The sequence below is a fragment of the Mchenga conophoros genome, linkage group LG23 (genome assembly GCF_057382185.1).
Source record: "Mchenga conophoros isolate Kocher_MC1m ecotype Shallow Benthic linkage group LG23, M_conophoros_male_GT1.1, whole genome shotgun sequence".
In the NCBI taxonomy this organism is placed as follows: domain Eukaryota; kingdom Metazoa; phylum Chordata; class Actinopteri; order Cichliformes; family Cichlidae; genus Mchenga; species Mchenga conophoros.
In genome coordinates, this window is record NC_140547.1 from 2,227,968 (window position 1) to 2,248,772 (window position 20,805).

General features: G+C 43.3%; 1 protein-coding gene across 1 annotated transcript; it reads right to left on the bottom strand.

Annotated features, from left to right (window-relative positions):
* Positions 1 to 851: 851 nt before the first annotated feature.
* Positions 852 to 13,412, bottom strand: lhx4 (LIM homeobox 4). Its single transcript, XM_085264830.1, has 6 exons — positions 12,014 to 13,412; positions 8,253 to 8,424; positions 6,775 to 6,977; positions 6,083 to 6,237; positions 4,296 to 4,467; positions 852 to 3,487 (listed from the first exon to the last, which is right to left on the bottom strand). Exons 1-6 carry the CDS (start codon positions 12,090 to 12,092, stop codon positions 3,105 to 3,107), a joined length of 1,164 nt encoding a protein of 387 aa, XP_085120956.1. The 5' UTR covers positions 12,093 to 13,412; the 3' UTR covers positions 852 to 3,104.
* Between the last annotated feature and the right edge of the window lie 7,393 nt (positions 13,413 to 20,805).

The window sequence follows — 20,805 nt, forward strand, 5'->3', positions numbered from 1 at the left end:
TGTATTAGGATGCTTATGTGCTAAACTAAGAAGGCCTCTGTCACACCCTCACGTTTCCATTGCAGACTCCTGCTGGGACTCACTGTTATTTTCTGTTTTCACGTTAAGTACAGATGAAAATGTGCAGAGGAGGCCTTTTAGGTAATAATTACTGCAACTAAAATTTAATTTAATAACTAAATAATTTTTTGTAGTATTACAGTCATCTTAGGGTATTTTTTTACTGGCCTCTCAGCAAATTGTTTATTTACCAGCTCGACATGTGCGAGCACGCTGCCTGCATATGGATCATGTTCCCGCTTTGCCTGACTACAAAGCACATTTGCCTATATTTCACAATTAGTTAGCAGCTCAGGGATTAAGGGTAGATTTGACAGTGCAGTGCTGCAATCTGCTGTTGTGTCTCTTTAGCACTGAGAGGATCAGAGAAATAGCCAGCGAGCATCTGTTTCTGCACTTGTTTTATTTCTCTCTCCGGCTTTCTTTCCTTAATCTCTCTTCATGCATCTTTCTTGTCACCCCCCCCCCCCCCCCCCCCCCCCCACCCACCCGGAGAGCGAGAGCGGAAAGCAGTATCAATCACTGTTAACTGACTGACCACTGTCTGTTGGTGGTACTAAATGGATCCCCACAATTGAATAGAGGCCTAAGTGTGTGGTAAATGCTCTCAATGGGTAAATGAATTTGCGGGTTAACTCGCTCTAAGAGCGTTTCAATAAGGCAAAATAATAAAAACACCTACAGCACATATTTTTCTTTTGATATATTAAAAACAAAGTCCAGCTGAAAATCTTAAGTCTCGCATTCATCACCGCAGGCCCGGAGTACGAAAAGAAAGCAGCCGAGCGTAACCCAAACACAATCCAGCTTTATTTTCCTCATATAGATTTGACTGTACACAGTTCAGACCATTACACAGAAGGCATAAATGAATAAATTCAGTGCTCTCTTTTACATCTTTTTCAAAGACACATGGCAATAATAAATAGCGCTCATGAAACAAGACGATCAACACGTTTTCAAACTGTACAAAATTTACAGCAATTGAGATGCAAAGTTTGGAGGCAACACAGACTGAATGAAACTGTCCTGGTAATATGTTTGTTATTTCATTTAACTGTGAAACTTCGATAGAAGCTCAAACATTACTCTGTAATTACGGTGCACTCATCCTGGGGGTAACAGATGTTTACTCATGGTTGATGTGGGTTATAGACTGCATCCCTTTTTTAACTGTCACATATGAACACATGAACAATTGTAATGTTTTACAGTAGCTCAGTAATTTAAAACGAATGTTTTGATCTCGAGTACACTATTCTTCTTTCAAAACTTTGTCCACGTTGCTTCCAACTGTCATTTCTAAGTGATAAATGAAATAATCAAATATGAGATCTTCCTAAATTTGTTTTTTCTATATTTATTCTTCGTTGTTTTGGAATTTAACTAACTGTAATACACCTAAATGTTACCCCCGTGTTACACTTTATATACTTTTAATTTTATCAACCAAATAATTACGCTGTAATTTTAGAGCTGTAATCTCGAGTTTCTCTGAATAGTGTCATCTTGTATTTCTTTATTTGCTTCCTGGTATTGAAAACACTCGTTTTTTTCCCTCTTTTCCTTGTTTTTTTTTTTAACAAAAGAAGTACCCACATGAATAAGACTCTGTTTCTCTTTTGAAGCAGAGATCAAATCTAAATGATGGTTCCTGCATGCTCAGCAGGTCAAGAATCAGAAACACCGAATCGTTCCACTGTTTCAGTTGTTGTGGGTCTTTAAAGATGCAGCTGTGGGAAATGCATCGGCCCGGCAGTCGTGCCAGCACTGACGCTAAAGCATCAGCCCTGAATGTGGGGGACTATCGGTAATCCCTCTGACATGCAGGCCAGGCAGTGGGAGAACAGGCTGACGACACATCTGGGGTCAGTAAGTAGGTTGATAGCAGGCAAAGCTGCACTGAGTAGATTACCAAGAGGCACCTGGATCAGACCGAAGAAACTCAAGAGAGTTTTTATCTGTGTTCCTGCTTGTTAGCATTTTAAGTGTCAAATTTATGTTTGCTTTTCAACGTCTGCAAAAGAATCTGCATGTGCATACAAATGGATAAGATGCGGGGCGTCTTTAGCAGTTAGAACTGAATATTTCCAAACCGTGTACATGTCTTGACTTTGCCTTAAACGTATAAGCTTTTTATTCCTGGCGAGTCTGTGTCTGAGATAATTTAATACTGACGGACGTCTGCTTCCAGACCAGCTTTTACACAGATGACAACAAGTCAAGCACCTATAAATATAGAAGAGAGATCTGCTTTGTAGCAAACAGTGATCGCCCTCATTCAAAGAGGGGAGACATAAACTTCTAATGAACAGACGGACGGACAGAGGAAAGGACGGGCAGACCAACAGTCATCTATTTCCTAATAAGTTTGAGCACTATGTTAAAAACAACAAAAGCATCAGCGTGGTTCAAAATTAACACTTGTGCCGCTCTTTTTTTGTAAATTTCTCTCCCAATGAAACACTGTTTGTTGCCTTGTGCATACGTCTCTCCTCCTTTTCTCTGCTCTCCCCACATTCCTGTCCACACGTGTAGAGAGACGAGGAGAGTAAAGTGCATCGCCAATGTAAAGGCTTGGATGTGGCTGTACGGCAGGCCTGCTCAGTATGAATGAGAAGCATGCAGGTGACTCCTGGGTTTCGTAGGGACTTTGATCTGGATTGTGTCGCCCTAATGTTGTGTGGTTTATTTCAAGGGATGAGACGTTTCTCCCCTGTGAGCATTACTCCACCAATATATTTGAGATCCGGTCTCACTTTCAGAGAGTGAACGAACAAAACAAAGTGTAAAAAACGATCGTATGATGCAGAGTTGACTCATTCTGTGTGGAGGCGTTCTCGCTGCTTCCGCTCAGACTACATATCTCGATGGCTACCTCACCAACTACGACTGCTGCGGGACTCTCCCTTCTCCTTCGCCCAACATCGCACCCGAAACATACCAGCAGTGGACCGTGGAGAACGATAGAAAGAAATGTAAAAAGCCTTCTGAGTCCACTTTGATGTTTCCCCACAGTACTTTTTTTTTACCATGTCTGAGACTCAAAACTGGGAATGGTCCATCTCGTCCAGCCATGAGGCGGGGCTGGTGGGGAAGTCAGGGTATCCCGTACTGCTCCCTGTGGAGAGGTCTGAGGTCGGGCCTCCTGCCATGGCCCTCAGAGCCTGTCCCACACCACCCGGCCCCCCCTGTGCCACCAGGCTGTCCATGTTGAAGCTCAGGTTGTTGAGGAGAGGAGTGTGGCCGGGCAGAGAGGCGATGGAGGAGGGCGACTGGGGGAGACCGTAAGGGCTTCCCGCTCGGATGTCGTGGTAGGGCTGTCCCGCCGCGTCGACGGAGAAGCCGCCGTTCAGCGTGTTGGTCACATCGCCGACGCTCCCGTAAAGCCCGTTGGCGTGGCCGAGATCTGACAGGACCTGGTCGTCTGCAGAGGAGAAACCGTCACTTAGCACGAGGAGTGTAAAAACTTTGAGACATCAACAGCGCCGTCACCTGTGCGAGCATTATACAGTTGTTATATTTCAATACAGTTAAGTGCTTTTACGAGTCAGATTTATTGTGGCAGATTTCATGGAGGTACAGTAAATGGACGAGCCACTGAAGTCTTTGAAAGGCTTTTCGGTTCTCTTAGCGAGAAAGTGAGAAAGGATGCTCTTTCTGCTTCATCTCTAACCGAGCAATTACTGCAGCACAAAATATTTGTTTCCATCTCGTCCCTCCCCTGGGTGGCTTCAATAACAACAACGCCCCAGAGCGCTTTCTCTCTAATTGACTAAAAGCCTCACATGCTTTATAGAGTTTCTGTCACCATGTTTTCATTTCTCATAAAAATAGCCTTCTTTGGCTTGAGGACTTTTATGACTACCAAAAACGGGGTGTGCAAACATTAAATAACATGGCATGTCTAAAACGCCGTTTGCATCCCACTAAGGACCCTCTCTCTTTTCCAATAAGCTCCATCATGGTGACAAACAGAGGCAGGAGGATGCGTCAGCAGCCACAGGGATGTGTGACGGGAATGTGAAATGAGAATGCCATTTTGGATTTGCCCGACTGCGACGCCACGCGTTGATGAATGCTAGAAAACAAATGAAACGCCACAAAGACACTTCCAATTGCCGCGGCGCTCGTGTCATTTAGCAGCTTCTAGGCTCCCTCGATCCCATTAGCACGGCAGCATGACGGACAATTCCCTTCAGGGATCTCACTTTTAAGCAATAAAAGCTGCATACCTCTGAAGCTCAGCTCGCTGTCGCTGAGTCCTGCGTCGTCAGCTGAGCTCTCCTTCTCCACTTTAGTTCCTCCTCGGCTGCGTTTGACACTTTTATAAAACTGAGTCCAGCGATGCCGCCCTGCGTCTTTCTTCAGACGCTTTTCCTTCGCTCGCCGGTTCTGAAACCAAACCTGTGGAACATTTTATTTATCGTTAAGTGCAAATGAAATTATGAAACACTCTCTGAAACATTATCTCCAACTAAAAATAAATGACAACAGGAACGATACCTTCTTAGTCTGACTTCAGCCTCGGCCTTTGTTTGACGCAATATAGCGTCACTCTTTATAAATGTGTTTATTTGCAACCTGAGCTTTTAAATTCACAAATAAACTCATCAAATTTTAATTATCTCACAACAGTCGATACCAGAAATTTTAGGTAGGAAAACAAACGCATGACACTAAAGTGAATATGTGAAAAAAATGTAAGCTTTGCACTAGAGCTGGGCGATATATCGAGTTTTTAAAACATATCGATATATTTTTATACGAGATATAAGATGTGACAATATCCTTTATATCGATATAGTCTATGTTACGTTATAATTATAGTTGTGGAGCCGCAGGTTTGCCTCTCTTTCGTCCACTTTTGTCTCTACGCAACGTTACTCCGCCTCGCCTTCACTGAAGACAACTCCCCCTCCTACCCCATCGCTTCACGTGCAGGCAGCGACAAGACGGACACGGCAAATCTCCGTTAACGAGTTACTGCGCATCGCCCCATGCGTGGGGCTGGACGGCGTCAACGTGCTAACGAGCTAACCGCGCTAACGAGCTAACCGCGCTAACCCTAAAATCCTTTCATTCTCTCAAAAGTTGACAGTGCGCCTTATGTATGAATTCTGGTTGTGCTTGGTGGCCGCGAACCGATTTTATGTGGTACACGGCGCTCAGCAATCTGTCAAAAATGTTTGAGTACGACTTTGGTAAACTACGGAGCTGCACCGCTTGATAGATTGTCGGCGCATTACGGCTACCGAGGAGCTTCGCGGAGTGATATGTACTGTGCATCAACGTAATATTACCGTATTGTGTGTGTATAAGGACCATAAATGGCACCTGTAAGAGACGTGGTTATGAAGCGGATTTCAAACTCCAGGCTGTCAGTCACACAGTAAAACTTGGGAACAGAGCAGCTGTGAAATCTGTCTTTGTTATTACGCTCAGCGTCTTTTAGTTTACATTTTGACTGCACAATTGTGAGCTCTTTGTTTAGCACAAAAACAACCTTGTTTTCTTTTATTTATGGAGCATGATTATTTAATGAATGCTCATAATTTAATTTTGAGTAATTTTTCATGTACATCTGTGCTGTATGTTAATAAAAGTGCCTGTGTGACATCTGGGACACAGCTTTGACTAAGAACTCTTTTTGTTCTTACTTTATGGCTTAAAAAAAATATCGAGATATATATCTTATATCTCTATCCAGCTAAAAAATATCGAGATATGAATTTTGGGTCATATCGCCCAGCCCTACTTTGCACGTGGATTCTCAATAAGGTCTGATCTTTTTAGCTCTGAAACACTCTAAAATACTAAATATCCTCATTTAAATTTAAAATTCAAGTAAAATGCATGTGAATTATGTTGTTTCCAAATATGTATTTGCTTTTTAACATTTGTATCAGCACTTGAGAGGCCGGGATTCAGCGATTCCAAAGTAACTTGCTTCATTACAAAAACTCGATCCCAGTGAGTCAGCTTTCTCAGGGACCTGCAGGATATAGCCAAAATACTCTACCTGCACCACTCTCATGTCTAACCCCGTCTCTGATGACAGCTGCTCTCTGACGTGGCGTGCAGGCTTCGGCGAGTTTTTGTAGGCACTTTTGAGGGTCTCCAGCTGTTTGGCGGTGATGGTGGTCCTTGGTCTCTTGGTCCCTGCCTCTGAATCATCTGAAAACACCACACACACGAGCGTGAGTGACTTCTTCCTAGATTTGTCATGTTGCCTCAGCAGGCACTGCCCTCAGGCCTTCACATTGAGCGTGTCTGTGCTCAGTGAAGTGAATGGTCATGTATAGAAGTGTATTATTGTCCTTGTGCATCTGTCCCACTCCCACAGCAGAGGACATAAATCTATTCACTGCCGGAGGAATGGAGTGATTGGAACAGCACCATATAAGAGCATTGCTTCACTTTGCATAATCAATCAGAGATGCATGGACATCTGAGGAGAGAGGGAGGGAGAGAAGCAGCACACACCCACAAACAAACAACACGGATCCACCGGCAGGAGTCGTATTACCGCTTTGCACCGTGAATACAACTTTATCCATGATTCATAGTGTTGTGATTCTGGTGTAGTTAAGTGAAGTCATCAGCACTAAACCAGGTGGATAAAAACTGCTAAGAGTTATTGAAACATCTCTTTTTTCATATTTTCAGTAAACGCTCGTTGTAGCCTAACATCGAATGCTCCTGCACACCTACCATTTTGTTTGGCGGCCTCGTAATCCACCTTGCACACCAGCCTCCCGTCTTCCATGAGGTAAAACTCGTCCCCGGTGGCCAGCTGTCTGCTGCACATGATGCAGGCGAAGCAGTGCAGGTGATAAACAAAGTCCTGCGCCTTCCGCACAACCTGTGTCGGCGGGATGCCCTGCTGACACGATGCACATTTTGTACCAAAACGTCTGCAGGAAAACATGAAGGAGAGAGAGAGAGAGAGAGAGACGCCATGAAAAAATTTGTAAAACGCCGGCAGGGTGGACTGATGGAAAGAGTGCGAGCAGCTGAGATTAAAATTTCACACACTACATGACTATTTCTTCATCTGCAGCCAAGAATGATGGCACAGTGTCTGTATTAATAGGAACTCCAGCTGCTGAGGAGGGAAAAACCATCCCTGGAATGTGTTTCTGTTAACGGTAGATCTGCCAGCAGACTGATAGATGGACTGGATCAGTGCACTGTGTGGGTTTGAGTGTGCATCTGCATGTTTGCATGTTTATGTGATTGCAGATGAACTAGAGTAAAAAGAGAACAAGAAGAGAAGGAGGAGGAGGAGGAGGGGTCCTCACAGTAAAGACACCCCGAGGAGAACCAATAAAACACTGACTCGGGAGAGGCTTTAAATCACAGCATAGACACAAAAATAAAAAGAGCAAGGTGAGGCCTCCAAATCACCTCTGGGAAGCAAACACCAGCAAAGCTATGTGTATGTATTATTTAGTATGTGTGTCTGTGTGTGTTTGAACATGCTACAGCCCCCACCAGCACTGCCCCCTGGGTCACCTAACACAGTTAGCTCCCAGTGAGACTCCGGAGCTCTTTAGGTCTCTTTCTAGCTTTGAGCATTAAAACCTTTCAAACATGATTTAGTAAAAAGCCCCAATATGCCGATCGTGTTATGGATAAAAGTCAAACTCAATTTTCTCCTGCAATGCCTCAAACATCCAATTGTTGAAAGAATAAATGGCAACTAGACTGTGAAATAAAGGGATTTTTAATCTTTCCTACAGAGTGACAGAGCTGCCACTACACTGGGAATCAGGCAAACTGTGCACATTATGAGGGCAACCAGCATCACACATGTTCAGTCACAACAAAGAAGAAAACCATCAACCCAAGCAAACACACCTGCAAGCTGTGTTTCTGTTGTTCTTCATAAATTAGGGGAAAGTGGTGAATATGTATTATTAAATAATTAAAGGTAAAAAGGTTAGCCTAATACACATGTATGGCACGATGTTATATTGCTAGCATTTTAACCGTGTTAGCAAACGGAAACCAGTCGGTTGCAATACTAAATGCACCGGAACTATTACAGGTCACAGTCGGATTTTTGTCAAGGAAAATTGTAATATTTGTTAGTGCTGCCCTGGAGAAAGGCTGGGCCAGTGCTCACTCTGCAGGAAACAATCCACGCGGATGGTAAGGGGAGAAAGCAAAGGAAGAAGCGCACTTACTTGAAGAAATCCTCCTTGCAGTAGACGCTTCCTGCCCGGGAGAAACATTTGTCCGCCAGCGGTGTCTGGCAGTCGGCGCACTTGAGGCACTTGGAGTGCCAGTGTCTGTCCAGCACCTTCAGGATGAACTTGTCCAGGATGTGCTGACTACAGCCTGCACACTGAGGGATCTCTGTGACGGAAACAAGCGCAGTCCCGCGTAGTTAACAGAGAAGCAAAGAGGCAAAGAGAAATAAGCGCTTTACGCGAACGAAATTCATTTCGTTTTACCTTTACAAAAACAACAACAAAAAATGAAATGACATTCATGGTGACGGAGAATTGTTTCGCACATTAAAGCAGGTTTTCGGGGTTTCCCCTAAATCTGCAAGCCTGTAGTTTAGTTTTAGACAATAAACTCGGGTTTCACTCATATTTCCGTATAGATATAATAACAATGAAATCTGGAGATTATGTGCATGGATGTTTATTTTCTAAAGGCCCGTCACTTTTTTTAAATGTTATTTATTTTGCTTCTGTTTATATATTTATTTTATTTTATTACGACTTATTTTGCTGTTGCTATCACAGCTAAACAGGACAAAAAATATATAAATTTCGCGTATTTGTATTGTCCGTCTCTGTCCAAGGTGCTGAACTCGGAGCTGTTCGCTTGTAGGGCGAAAATAATTTTCTGACGAAATATTGATTTTTGTTTCTCTTAATTTCGTTAGCCAGATCTAGTTTGACCCTAATTAATCTCCTAATGATTTTATGGGAAGCATGGTGGCAACCAGTGTTAGAAGGTGAGGCGGTTTCTGGATGTAAATCAGGGTCAAGGGGAGATTAAATTTAATTTTTGTGAATGTAAAAAAAAGAAAGGGAAAAAAGGTGTCTTGGCACACCACACGTGCCCATTCAGAGGCAGATATTAGCAATTAAATTTGGCATCGATGATAAACTACAGGTAAGCTGCACATTTCAAGACGTCTTAAAAAGCGAAATAAAATCAAAACATAATTTCTTTCAAAACAAAAACCGATTTTCTGTCGAAGTAGCACATTTATAGAGATCAAACAGCATATTTTTTATATTTTAATATTTGTATTTGTAGCATTTTTATTATTACAGTAACTCCTACTCCTTCTATTAAATTAAAGATTGTAAAAGTCCACCTGCAATGCTCCATAAACTAACATCACGTCAGCATTTGTCTTTAAAGACCTTTAGACTGTTTTTATTCTCGGCCTGTCTTTGTCACACATCTGCATGATGCTACACGACGAGAAAAAACTGAAAAAAAAAAACATACTGAGAAAAAACAAGTGACCGGGGCCGGTGACCATGAAGCTAAGACACCCACATATCACAACCTTTGCTGTGGAGAGAAAACATATCGGCCGTGAAATCATCTTACAATAACCGTGTAAAGCGCCGGGTGCCTCATGCGTAATCCCCACACACAATACTGCGTGCAAAACCAAGCTCACTGACTCTGCACCGTGGAGGCGCGGACACGCACATTTTAGAGGGTTTTTATGTACTACTCTTAGTACCTTTGGCATTTCTGTGATTTTAATTTTAATTTCAAGGAGGAGAAATAACTGTAACTCAGTGAAAATGAGCTTTTTTAAAAAAAATCATTTTATTTTCAGTATTCATTCGTTTATTTTGCGAAGAGTAAGAACAGATAACCTCATCGAAATATTCGGTCCTTATTACAGAAGCTTAAATAACCCAGTGCGCACACTGTTACACACAGAGGAGCATTCCGGCACAGACACAGCTTGGACTGGCTTTGTGTCTCCTCGGCGAGGTAATTCTCATAGAAAGGGTAGAAGAAGGCAGTGAAATTATTATGAAAGGGTGGCCTGTGTCTCGGACTTTAAAATGGGAAAGCATTTTAAATATCCAGAGATAAGTGGTGGGTGGGTGAAGCCGAGCGGGATGGCTTTGGAGAGAGAAGTGGTGCTGAAAGGAAAGCAGCACGATTCTTGGCAACGACAGGGCGTTCGCCATCCAGCTTCAGTGTGTGTGTGTGTGTGTGTGTGTGTGTGTGTGTGTGTGTGTGTGTGTGTGTGTGTGTGTGTGTGTGTCAGAGAGGGAGAGAGGGAGAGAGAGTAAACCTCGTGTATTCAGGAGGTCTTCTTCGTATCTTATTATCTGTTGCCACCACTCTTCACCACGTGCAGTCTCATCGCTTTGCTCATTTCACACAGCGGGTGAAACACACTTTCAGACTCTTTTAGCAGGGGTGTTGTTTAGAAGAAGAAACGAAAGGAGGAGGAAGAAGAAGAAGAAGTGCACTCTGGCAGCCGTTGGTTGTCAAGCGATTTGTGTTAATTAAACGTGAAGTAAACACTCTATATCAACGACTAATAGCCTGCAGGTTAAGGTGTGGGTGTAATTGCCCTGAGTCAGCAGAGGACTGTGTGTGTGATATAAAATGCTCAGATATATTCTGCTTTGCTTTTATTCCTGAAATAATCCAGGTTTAAATCCAGGATGCCTGCTGGCTCTGCAGGGGGCTGAGTGGCAGGATCTTTATCCAATCTTTTAATCTGTCTCGATTTATAAAATTAAAGAGCATAAGCCCACCATATAGAGGCTTCCCCCCAGTTGGTGAGGTTTAAATACTTCACTGAACAGGCTGGAAGTCTTAGATGACTCTTGTCATATTTCACCGTTGTTTACGGTTTTTTAGTTGGATGGGAGCAATGTGGAAAAACCTGAAAGATTCCCCTCAGTTTTGTTATATAGTTTTAGCCATTTGTTAACAGATTTCAAACCTTGAATGTGCGTCTTTAAATGTGCATCATGAGTATTTTGAAAACAGAGCAGTCCAGTAATTTCGCTCGACGTTATCCCGTTCTGTTGTGGATTATTTTTGACGTTACCCTATTAGACCCGGTCCATCTGTACATTGTTACTAACTGGCATATTAAATAATTAGGTCAGAACAGAAATGTATCCAGTTGCACTTAGACCTTGATTGCGCGAACAGATTGTAAAAAAGAAAGAAAGAAAAGGTTTGGCACAGATTAACAGGAGAACAGATGTAAGGCATTTCTCGCCTTTGATGCTGGAAGGTAGAAAATACAGTGATACATCGACAATTAACTACTAAATATCTGCCCTTATCCTCAATAATAATAATAATAATAATAATAATAATAATAATTTCACTTTTATTAGTGCTTAAATTGTAATAAATAAAAGTGTTTCAAGCTATTTAATTCGACCCAGTGATGAGTGTCAGTCAAAGTCAGTGTGTTTGTCTGAAGGGTGATGACAACTGCGCCTGATCTCTTGACCATGCAGACTCTTTTACAAATTAACAGCTGGGGGGCTCCGTGTGAGCCCAGCAACCTGACGCGGGAAGTTAGAGGCCAAACTAGGGAATCATAAATGTTGCCTTTCACCAGAAATTATTTTTCACCCAGGATGAGTGAAAAATATCACAGTTTGCGCTTCTACTCGCAGCCTAACGCAGAATACGTCTTCGCTATCTGAGGCTGCGAAGATTAATTGGACATGCGGGTGGCTGTGAGGCCGTGAAGCAGAATCGTCTACGAGGCGCTTTTGCACCGTGAAATAAAGACTAAGCATGGCACATTAGTGGTGTACGTGACAAACTAAGACTCCCCAATCTCGCTCGGGTTGCTGGAACTAAGCCCCTCTCCCTACAGTCAAATCCCCGCAGCACCGGTTGCGCTCGCCAACCAGTTTCCAGACTGATCGTGGACAGAAGAAGAGGAAGAACAGGAGAAAAAATGTCTTACGCTGCAGTGGCACTCCGAGAATCTCCGGTAAACTCTTCACAGGACTCTCTGTCGGTAGGACCGCCGCACTTTGCATCATCGTGATCCAAACCGGGAGACAAGCGCACGCACATACACCCGCAAAACGGTGGGCGCACTCCCCCGTCCTGTCTCGTGAAGAAAACAAACAATGATGCTGATGTTGTTGGGCCTTCGTGCGATTTGGAGGCTGATCTCTGTCGCTGTCCGGTCAAGCCTCTATTCCTGTTATTTTCCTATTCCCGGGATGGTGTCCGTGCTGTGCCGTGCCGTGTTGAGCTGTTTTGGAGTGGATCAGACAGGCTGCTTGGTCCATTCAGCGCTGCAGGGGCGGCGGGGCCTGACGTCACTACGGCAGAGGCTGACCAGGAGCCAATAGGAGAGCAGGAAGAGGAGGCCCCCCGAAGGCGGAAAGCATCCTCAATAGGTGTACAAGGAAGAAGGAGAAAGGAGAGGAGCAGGGGAGTCTTACATGGTATATGAAAGTCTCTGGAGAGGCGGGGCCTCGCTCCCTTGGAGACCATAAATAGCTCACTGCAGTGGCTTCCAGAGGGTCCCCGGGCAAGCAGGGCTCCTTTAGGAGAGGAGGAGAAGGGACCCGTGTTGCCAGGAAAATTAGAGTTCAGCTACATGTCATTTTACTTTAGAAATGATCCACGAAGCAACAAAAAAGAAAGCGTGTCTGCTGTCCACGCAGATTTCCCTGCGGATCGTCCAGACTACAGTGTTGTTTCTTCAGCACCCACGTCTGTGACCAAATGCGATGCAAAAATGTACTTTTATAGAATATCAGCAGGTGGGATGGCGGCATCAGTCAATTCAATGCAAGTAAACGCATTTTTCTTCATTTTTATTATTTGGTGATGGGATTGATTGGCCCTATAAAACATGCATGTAGGCACCATCACACCTGAAAAGTATCCCTGTAATCTGAGGTCTTACTACAGCTAAGGGTGCAAAAAAAAGGGAAAAAATAATAAATGAAGCCACACCACAGAAGGAATATTATTGGACACGTCTGAGTCACATTCACAGCACCGTCACCTGTAGCCCTTTTCCCGGCAGTGGCAGCTCCCGTGCAGCTGCTCTCTCAGTGACAGGTAGGATTAGGAGTCTGGGCGCAGTCCTCCTGACACTGCTCATTTCAAACCCCATCGTCTGAGACGGCTCTCCCGGATAAGATATTCCCTCCGGAGGGCCGCTAGTTCAGGCTAGATGAACTCAATCTTCGCTTCCAATTTACTTCAAGCATGGAAAGAAAAGCACACAGTGGCGCTTTGCCGCCGCGGTCCGCCTCCAAACCAGTGCAGGTTGTTTCCATCAACTCCAAGTCCGTCTGAGGGTCCCAGGTGATTGTTTGCAGCTCTCTCTCTCTCACACACACACTCACACACACCACATGTTCAACTAAAACAAAACCAGTAATTTTTCTTTATTTAAAAAAACAAACAATAAGTGAAAGCATTTCTTTTTAGTTTATTTACCGCTTGGCTATTTTAGGTGAGGTTTTAGTAGTTCAAGCGGTGTATCAATTCGACGCATTTATACCCTTTAATATCCAACACATATTTGAGATCTTCTGTGATGTGACTCAATATTTTGCACTAGTAATAGATCAAAACTAGCGGACTATTTTATTTGGCTTTACAAATATCAGAAAAAGGGGAGAACAAGCTCTGGCAAAGTAAATTTAAGTTGGCGTCATATTATGCATATTTCCCCCTTTTTGCCCATAAACTGATTCTAGCTCTGTTTATTATTTATTTTTATTTATTTATTTTATAGCCACCCTATGGTGTTTGGACCCACAATCCCCTTCGCCTGTATGCGTGGCGTTTCCAGATATAATTTAGTAAAATGAAAACGGACATCAGGATGATTAAAAGGCAGGCTGGGATATTACAGGAATTTTATCCGTCCATCCATCCATCAGTAACGCGCATGTGTGGCGAGGGGATCATATGGTCTCACTTTATTTTCATTATACACTTTTCCCCTCAAGATCATTCAATTTATTCGACTATTCAATTACTCTGATTGTTGGAATCGAGGCCCTTTAGCTGTCCTAGAAAACAATGCAGATAAAATGCTCTTAAACTGTCAGCAAAGGGCAACACAATTAGAATAATTGACGGATGCAAATGCAGCGAGAGAGAAGATACGAGCGCGCACATCTGGTTTAGTGGGACAGTAAATGATGAGGTGCGTTTTTCATCTTTAAATGAGATGGCAAAGCAACGTGGCTATTAGTGCACTGAATGATGTGCAAAACAATCCGCATTTGGGGGGTAATCGTTTTGCATTTTACAAATATATGTATGCTGCACACAACAGTTAAAAATAATAGTAATTGAAGTGTGACATTACAGAGAAGATATATTTAATGTTATTATCCAAGGGGACTCAAACGGCTTCCGCTCTGTTAAATTCGCCCGGGCAGTCAAATGAAGTTTAATTCGTAAACATTTTTAACACAAATCAGTAAAGATGTTTTTGATTTTTCTATTTTTATGATACATATTTGGAAGGAGGTTATTTATCTAAATGAATGTAATCTTGAGAGGAGGCAGCTCTCGGACAATAACTCAAACAGAGGGCGACTCCTTTGCCACCGCCGTTGACCCAAGCACCTCTAATTAGATCTAATATTTCAGTGGATGAGTTCATTGTCACCAAAGCGCAAATCTGCGATTCACAGATCCATCTTAGTGAGAGCAGAGAGTCAGGATATCTTATGTGATCAGGCTTTCATGGAGCGCGATTCATTTGTGGGATGAAAACCTGCAGCAGGCCTGGTTCATACGAGCCACAACAGAAAAAGCTTCATCTGAGTGTTTATTATTTTTGTGCGTTTAAATCTATTATTTGAATGTTAGTCACACAAACCAACGTGGATGTCAGCTGAGCACATTTGCCATGCAATGGTGATAACACGGTTCAGAGCACAGATTCAGCCTGGGTACGATCAAATTCATGCAGAGACTGCGAGCAGAACAAATGCGTTATGTTCCAGTGGCTTCCCTTCGTGCAACACTTAGAAGTGCGTAAATGTATTCTCGACTTCCAAGACGAATTACAGCCCAGCGCATCGCGCAGACCTACCTGGCAGTCTGTCTCCTCTCTGCTCTCCCTCCTCCTCCTCGCCTTCTTCTTCTCCTCCTCCATACCGCCGAGGCTCGTTTCAGCGGGGTGAGCCAGAGCTCGCAGGGAAACTGCAGTAGTCAGTCCACACTTTCTCCGCCGTCCACCCGCAAAACAACATCAGGTAGCAGTGGCACCGTGTCCCCACGCATTTGGTCCGAAAGCAGGAAAGGAACAGAGAGAGGGAGAGAGGCAGAAAGCGAGGGGGAAACCTTAGGAGAGAGCTCGGAGGAGAAAATTAAATTGCACTTGGGGGGCAAATTCTATTAGGGAATAGTTATTGTCTCCTGACAGCTCCTGTCCATTTGGGTAATTAGTAGAAGAGATTGGTTGAACAAACGAAATCTATTCCCGTCAGAAATGATATTTTCCAATTCCCTGATTGAACCTGACCCTGTCCTGCTAAGACGAGGCGGTAATAGGCTCATTTGACTCGAATAACTACAACAGTTTAAGCCAAGCCTGCCCGAAGAAGGATTTCATTTGGATTTTGCTTTATTTTCACGACACACTGATAAGATTTAATTGAAACACTATTAATATTATTTATTTATGACAAGATAAAGACACACAAACAGGAGAATTCAGCAGGATCCCCCTTTAACTGAAAGCCCTTTAAATTATCCAGTTTCAATTATAAGTCCTGTGATGCACTGGCACCTGCCCAAGGTGCTGCCCTGTCTGAATGCTGCCCGTCGTGCTGGAATAGACTCCCGACCCTCACGAACTTCATTAGATAAGCGTGGAAAGCAAATGGATATAAGGATGAATGAAAGCTGAGACCTGAAGCTTAAGCTGCTCTTGCAAACCAGAGCGCAAAAAATAATCTGGATTCAGGTGAAACCTCCTGATGCAAAAATGATGTTAATGTGTGATTAGCAGAAGCCCAGAGCTGCAAAAACACATTAACAGCTCCTATAAGATTACAGTTCCTCTGCAGCTCCTGTTGTTTTCTCTGCATTCTCAGATTTAAAATAGGCATTCTGAATTAGTTCGCATTTTCACCGTTCATGGGGCACACGCAGCTAATGCATAGCATTTAAAATACAAGACTGATTTTGACCAACATTATTGAATGAAACCATATTGTTTTTTTAATTTCAGCAAATAAAACCCAAAACCAAATAAAATGCATTTACTCCAGTGTTGTATTTTGATATTTCTATTTAAGATAACTATTAAAATCAGATTATTTTACTGCAGATGACTGATCATAACAAACTACTCAGTAAAAATGTGTGAAGGCCCGCATCCACAACCTAAAGATTTCCACAGAAAGCCTGTGTTGCGTCTTTGATGCTCGGTGAAAGGAGCAGTGTTGGCTGAGTGAGTGAAAGCGGTGTGACTGACAAGTGTTGGCTCTTCTCCAACTTCATTATCCAAGCACTTCCTGTAAGCTATATGCTAACTCTGGAGGGGAAGGGGTGGGGGTAAAACAGGAGCAGAGCCCCGTTTCCCAAAATCATCTATAAGGTAGTTTCATTGTAAAGAAGTACAATGGGAACAAGATGATCCAGGCTTAACAATGTTTTTGGGAAACTGAGCCCAGATCAGCAGAAGTGAAGGTCGGGGTTGTGTTGTAATGAAATGATGCGGAGACGTGAACTCACAATTTTAAGTCCTGAAAGTTAAATTATGAGATTAAACAAGCATGAAGCAGTGAAAGTGATTATATTGGAGGAATTTAAAAATAGTTACTTAAAATGATATAAAACCCATGTCTGCATTATTAATGTGGAAGGAATCACAAATGAATTCGAATAAGACAAACGCATCAACCTGGGTGTATTCCACAGTTTCATCTGGTGTAACTCTGGTTGGCTGGTTGTGCTGGGTGTGCTGGGTGTGCTGGGTGTGCTGGTTCGGGGTCTTTGGGAGCAAAACAAAAACTTATAATCTGTGCTCATTCATCAGCCATTAATTTGAGTGAACTGACAGAAGTAGAAGTTACTGCATAAACTGAAAACCTTGGTACAGGCTGCATGAACACTCACTGAGATGTTTGCAGATCTCGGCAGATGAGCGTCCACATGAAAGGGGGAGGGACTGCAGCAGAGAAATGAGATGGGTCTGACCCTGCGTGACTCCTGCGTTTAAAAGGCTGCATGTTTAAAACCCGAAAGGGGATCTGGCTTAGTTAGGATGCAATGTATACCAATACCATATATTAACCTCTTTTTCATAATTTATTCACCCCCACTCCACCCCCACACCCACATTCTCCCTCTACCCACAGCAGGAAGCTTTATAGTATTATTAAAGTCAGAAAGAGAGATGACAGAAAAATGCATCAAGCCCCTCCTGCATTTTAATATCAATACCGGCGGGGTAATAAACATCGAGGCAGAGAGCGTACAGGAGACGAGTGACTATAAAACTCTGCATTGTCTAATTTATGGAAGACAGCAACAGGGCAGGAAGGTGAGGTTTTTACCCTTCAGTCAGTGGTTTCATAACGCAACTTTGTCTCAGTTCAAAGCATCAGTTTTAGACAAAACACACAAAAAAGTTTAGAAGAAAGTAATCAGCTCGTGTTACTCCAAGAAGATATACGGTGACAAGGTATGCAGGCAAAGCTCCGCCATGACGGTGTCACCTTAAGCTCAATTTGCCGTTTGTATGGTTGCTTTTATAAGCATTTGTCGTCTTTGACCTTGAAAACAAACAGATTTGTAACAAGGTCAATCAGCAACATTGTAAACTGAACAAACGGATGTTTTCAGATGTTGGTGGACTGTGGAAACCTTCCTGTAACACAAGTCAAAGAAAAACATGTAGATGAGTGAAAACACATCAACTGCAGCTTAATCTGTAGGGATTTATGTTTCCTTCCAGTCTGCGTGCGAAAGAACTGATTATTTCTGAGCCTTCTTATAATGCGATTTATTCTTTTCAGTGTTAAATATGAAACTCGAGGATCGGCAACATGGACAAACACTAACAGCTGGAGTAATCCACTGATGAGGCCAAACTACTATCATGTCTGTCCATCACATATGAATATTAAACTGCAGCTGCTATATGGATGGTTTTCAATAACCATAACTAACACTCACTAATTAGTGACATACCAGACATTTTGATCACCAAGTTAGCCAACCTGGGGCTCCTGCCATCCACCTGCTCTTGGATAAAGGACTTCCTGGTCAACAGACCCCAGCGGGTGAAACTGGGTCCTCGCCTTTCGTCCCCTCGCACTCTCAGCACCGGCTCTGCCCGGGGCTGTGTACTAAGCCCACTACTCTACTCCCTCTACACATATGACTGCAGTCCCGCCCACCCAGAGAACATCATTGTCAAATTTGCTGATGACACAACAGTGATGGGGCTGATCACAGAGGGAAATGAGGCAGCTTATAAATAATTTCCCCTACAGATCAATAAAGTATTCTGATTCTGATTCTTACAGAGATGAGGTCCTGAGACTGGGTGAATGGTGTGCATCAAACAACCTGGTACTTAACATCACCAAGACCAAGGAACTCATCCGGGACTTCAGGCTGTGCCCCCCTGCACATCAACAGAGAATGTGTAGAGCGAGTGGAGTCCTTCAAATTCCTTGGCCCACATCTCTGCAGACCTCTCCTGGGCAGCTAACACCACGGCCCTAGTCAAGAAAGCCCAGCAGCGGCTACACTTCCTATGGGTGCTCAGGAAGGAGCAACTAAACACCTCGCTGCTGATGACCTTCTACAGATCCACCATCCACAAAAAATCATTGGCCGCCCCCTGCCCTCCTTGTCTGCCGTCTACAACTCCCGTTGTCTTAGTAGGGCCAGAAACATTTTAAAGGACACTACCCACCCCGGCTTTTCAACCTAATGCCGTCTGGCAGGTGCTGCAGATCCATACGGGCCAGAACAGACTCAGGGACAGCTTCTTCCCCAAAGCCATCACCGTACTCGACTCAACTGTACAAAAGTAATCTGCACTGAAATATCATCAATTCCCTGCCTGTCTGTCACTGTGTCAGCACTGTACTGTGTATTTATATTTATAGTAGTGTATAGTTATATTATTGTATAGTTTTTATAATGTGCTATAAGCATGTGTGCACTTATATAGAGCTGTTTCCAATTTCATTATACTATGTATAATGACAATAAAGGCTTTCAATTCAATGCAACTATATTCATACTGTCACATAACTGACATTTTGTGGTTTGTGTGAATTCGATTAAACGGTGTAAAAAGCGCAAACAGCTCCGAATGTGTCCTAATTTAGATTTGAAGCCTCTGTCCTCGGTGTGAACTGCTCACCTCAGCCTTGGCAAAGCTGCAGACAGATATTACACTGCTGCCAACTTCCTCATTAACCATCATTAGTCTGAACCAGCATAACACTTGCAGCTCACTGAAGCTCAAGACACCTGATAAAGGGCTTGTGTAGCGTGAGCAGCACACAGCGTGGCTGACGCCAATCCTCTAACAAACACAGGTAAACGTTTAAACAGATTAACTGATCGGACGTGCGGGAAAAGTGCTCGAGAAAAACAACGTTTCCAAGATTTTCATGATGTGCAAAAAGTTTAAGGATACATAATTCCTGCTTCACTCTGATGGTCTTCCATCCCAGCTGATATTTTAAAAAGTGTCACGGTGCACTGGATAAAAGGCATAAATAAACAACTTAAGGAAGGTTTCTTGTGATGAACTGCTTTTCTCGATCCATTCTGGCAATCATAATGTGTCATTGAGGATCTCATTGAAAGTACCTGAGAGTTTGATTAAGTCACACAACCACAGCTGCTCAGCTGTGATGCTCTTCTGCTTTAATGTGGGGCTATTAATCACCCTATTGTGTGTGTGTGTGTGTGTGTGTGTGAGAGAGAGAGAGAGAGAGAGAGAAATTGACTGCCTCAACTCACCTATGTCATCATCAAAACTGCAAAGGCTGAACACATGGTTTGGATGAAGGGATAGAACGGGCTATAGGATAAGATCAGAGGTTTTATCCACGTATGCTTTGGTGACAGGTTGGAAGGTGGAGGTAAGGGGCAGGAGTCGAGGGAATTCAAGCCGGCGTTCCAGGAAACACAAAGCTCAAGATCAAGCTTTGGTTGTCCTTCAGCTGTGCTCGTTGTGATCTCAACATCAAACCCTCATCCATCCATCCATTTATCCCCCCCCCCATAGTACTCCTTTCATCCACCCCTTATCCCATCATGTTACCGCCCCTGAGGGTCTGCCGTTGCCCTTCCTTAGCAGAGCCCACCTCCAAGTGTGTGTGTGTGAGGATGGAAGAAGCCTCATGAAAGCCGATTGCATTTTAATAAAGTTTATTATCTGCTGGGAGCTAATCCTCAAGGGTAATCTCTCCTCTCTAGTCCTAAAGGAAAGCTGGATTACTCACTTGCTATAATCCCAATGAAATTGTTAGGATTTAGCTTGCGCTGCACAGCAGATGGCAACAGGCTTTTTCCTTCAACCTTGCATGGTTTAACCCCCATTTCTACATGTAACACCCTTCTCCTTCTCGCCATGTCCTGATTGTTTTTTGTTTTGACCTAGAACAACAGGAAGTCACTTTCAAACCTGTAACAAAAACATATTTCGACATTAAAGACAACACAGACGCCATTTACGCGTTTAACACGACCGCCACGTCAGAACAAGGAAACAAAAGACGAAAA

Excerpts from the sequence above, each read along its gene's own strand:
- lhx4 (XM_085264830.1), bottom strand. The coding sequence starts at position 12,092 with ATGATGCAAAGTGCGGCGGTCCTACCGACAGAGAGTCCTGTGAAGAGT. Across the intron at positions 6,978-8,252 it reads TGCAAGGAGGATTTCTTCAA|ACGTTTTGGTACAAAATGTG; the intron begins GTAAGTGCGCTT and ends GTTTTCCTGCAG. Across the intron at positions 6,238-6,774 it reads CGAGGCCGCCAAACAAAATG|ATGATTCAGAGGCAGGGACC; the intron begins GTAGGTGTGCAG and ends TGGTGTTTTCAG.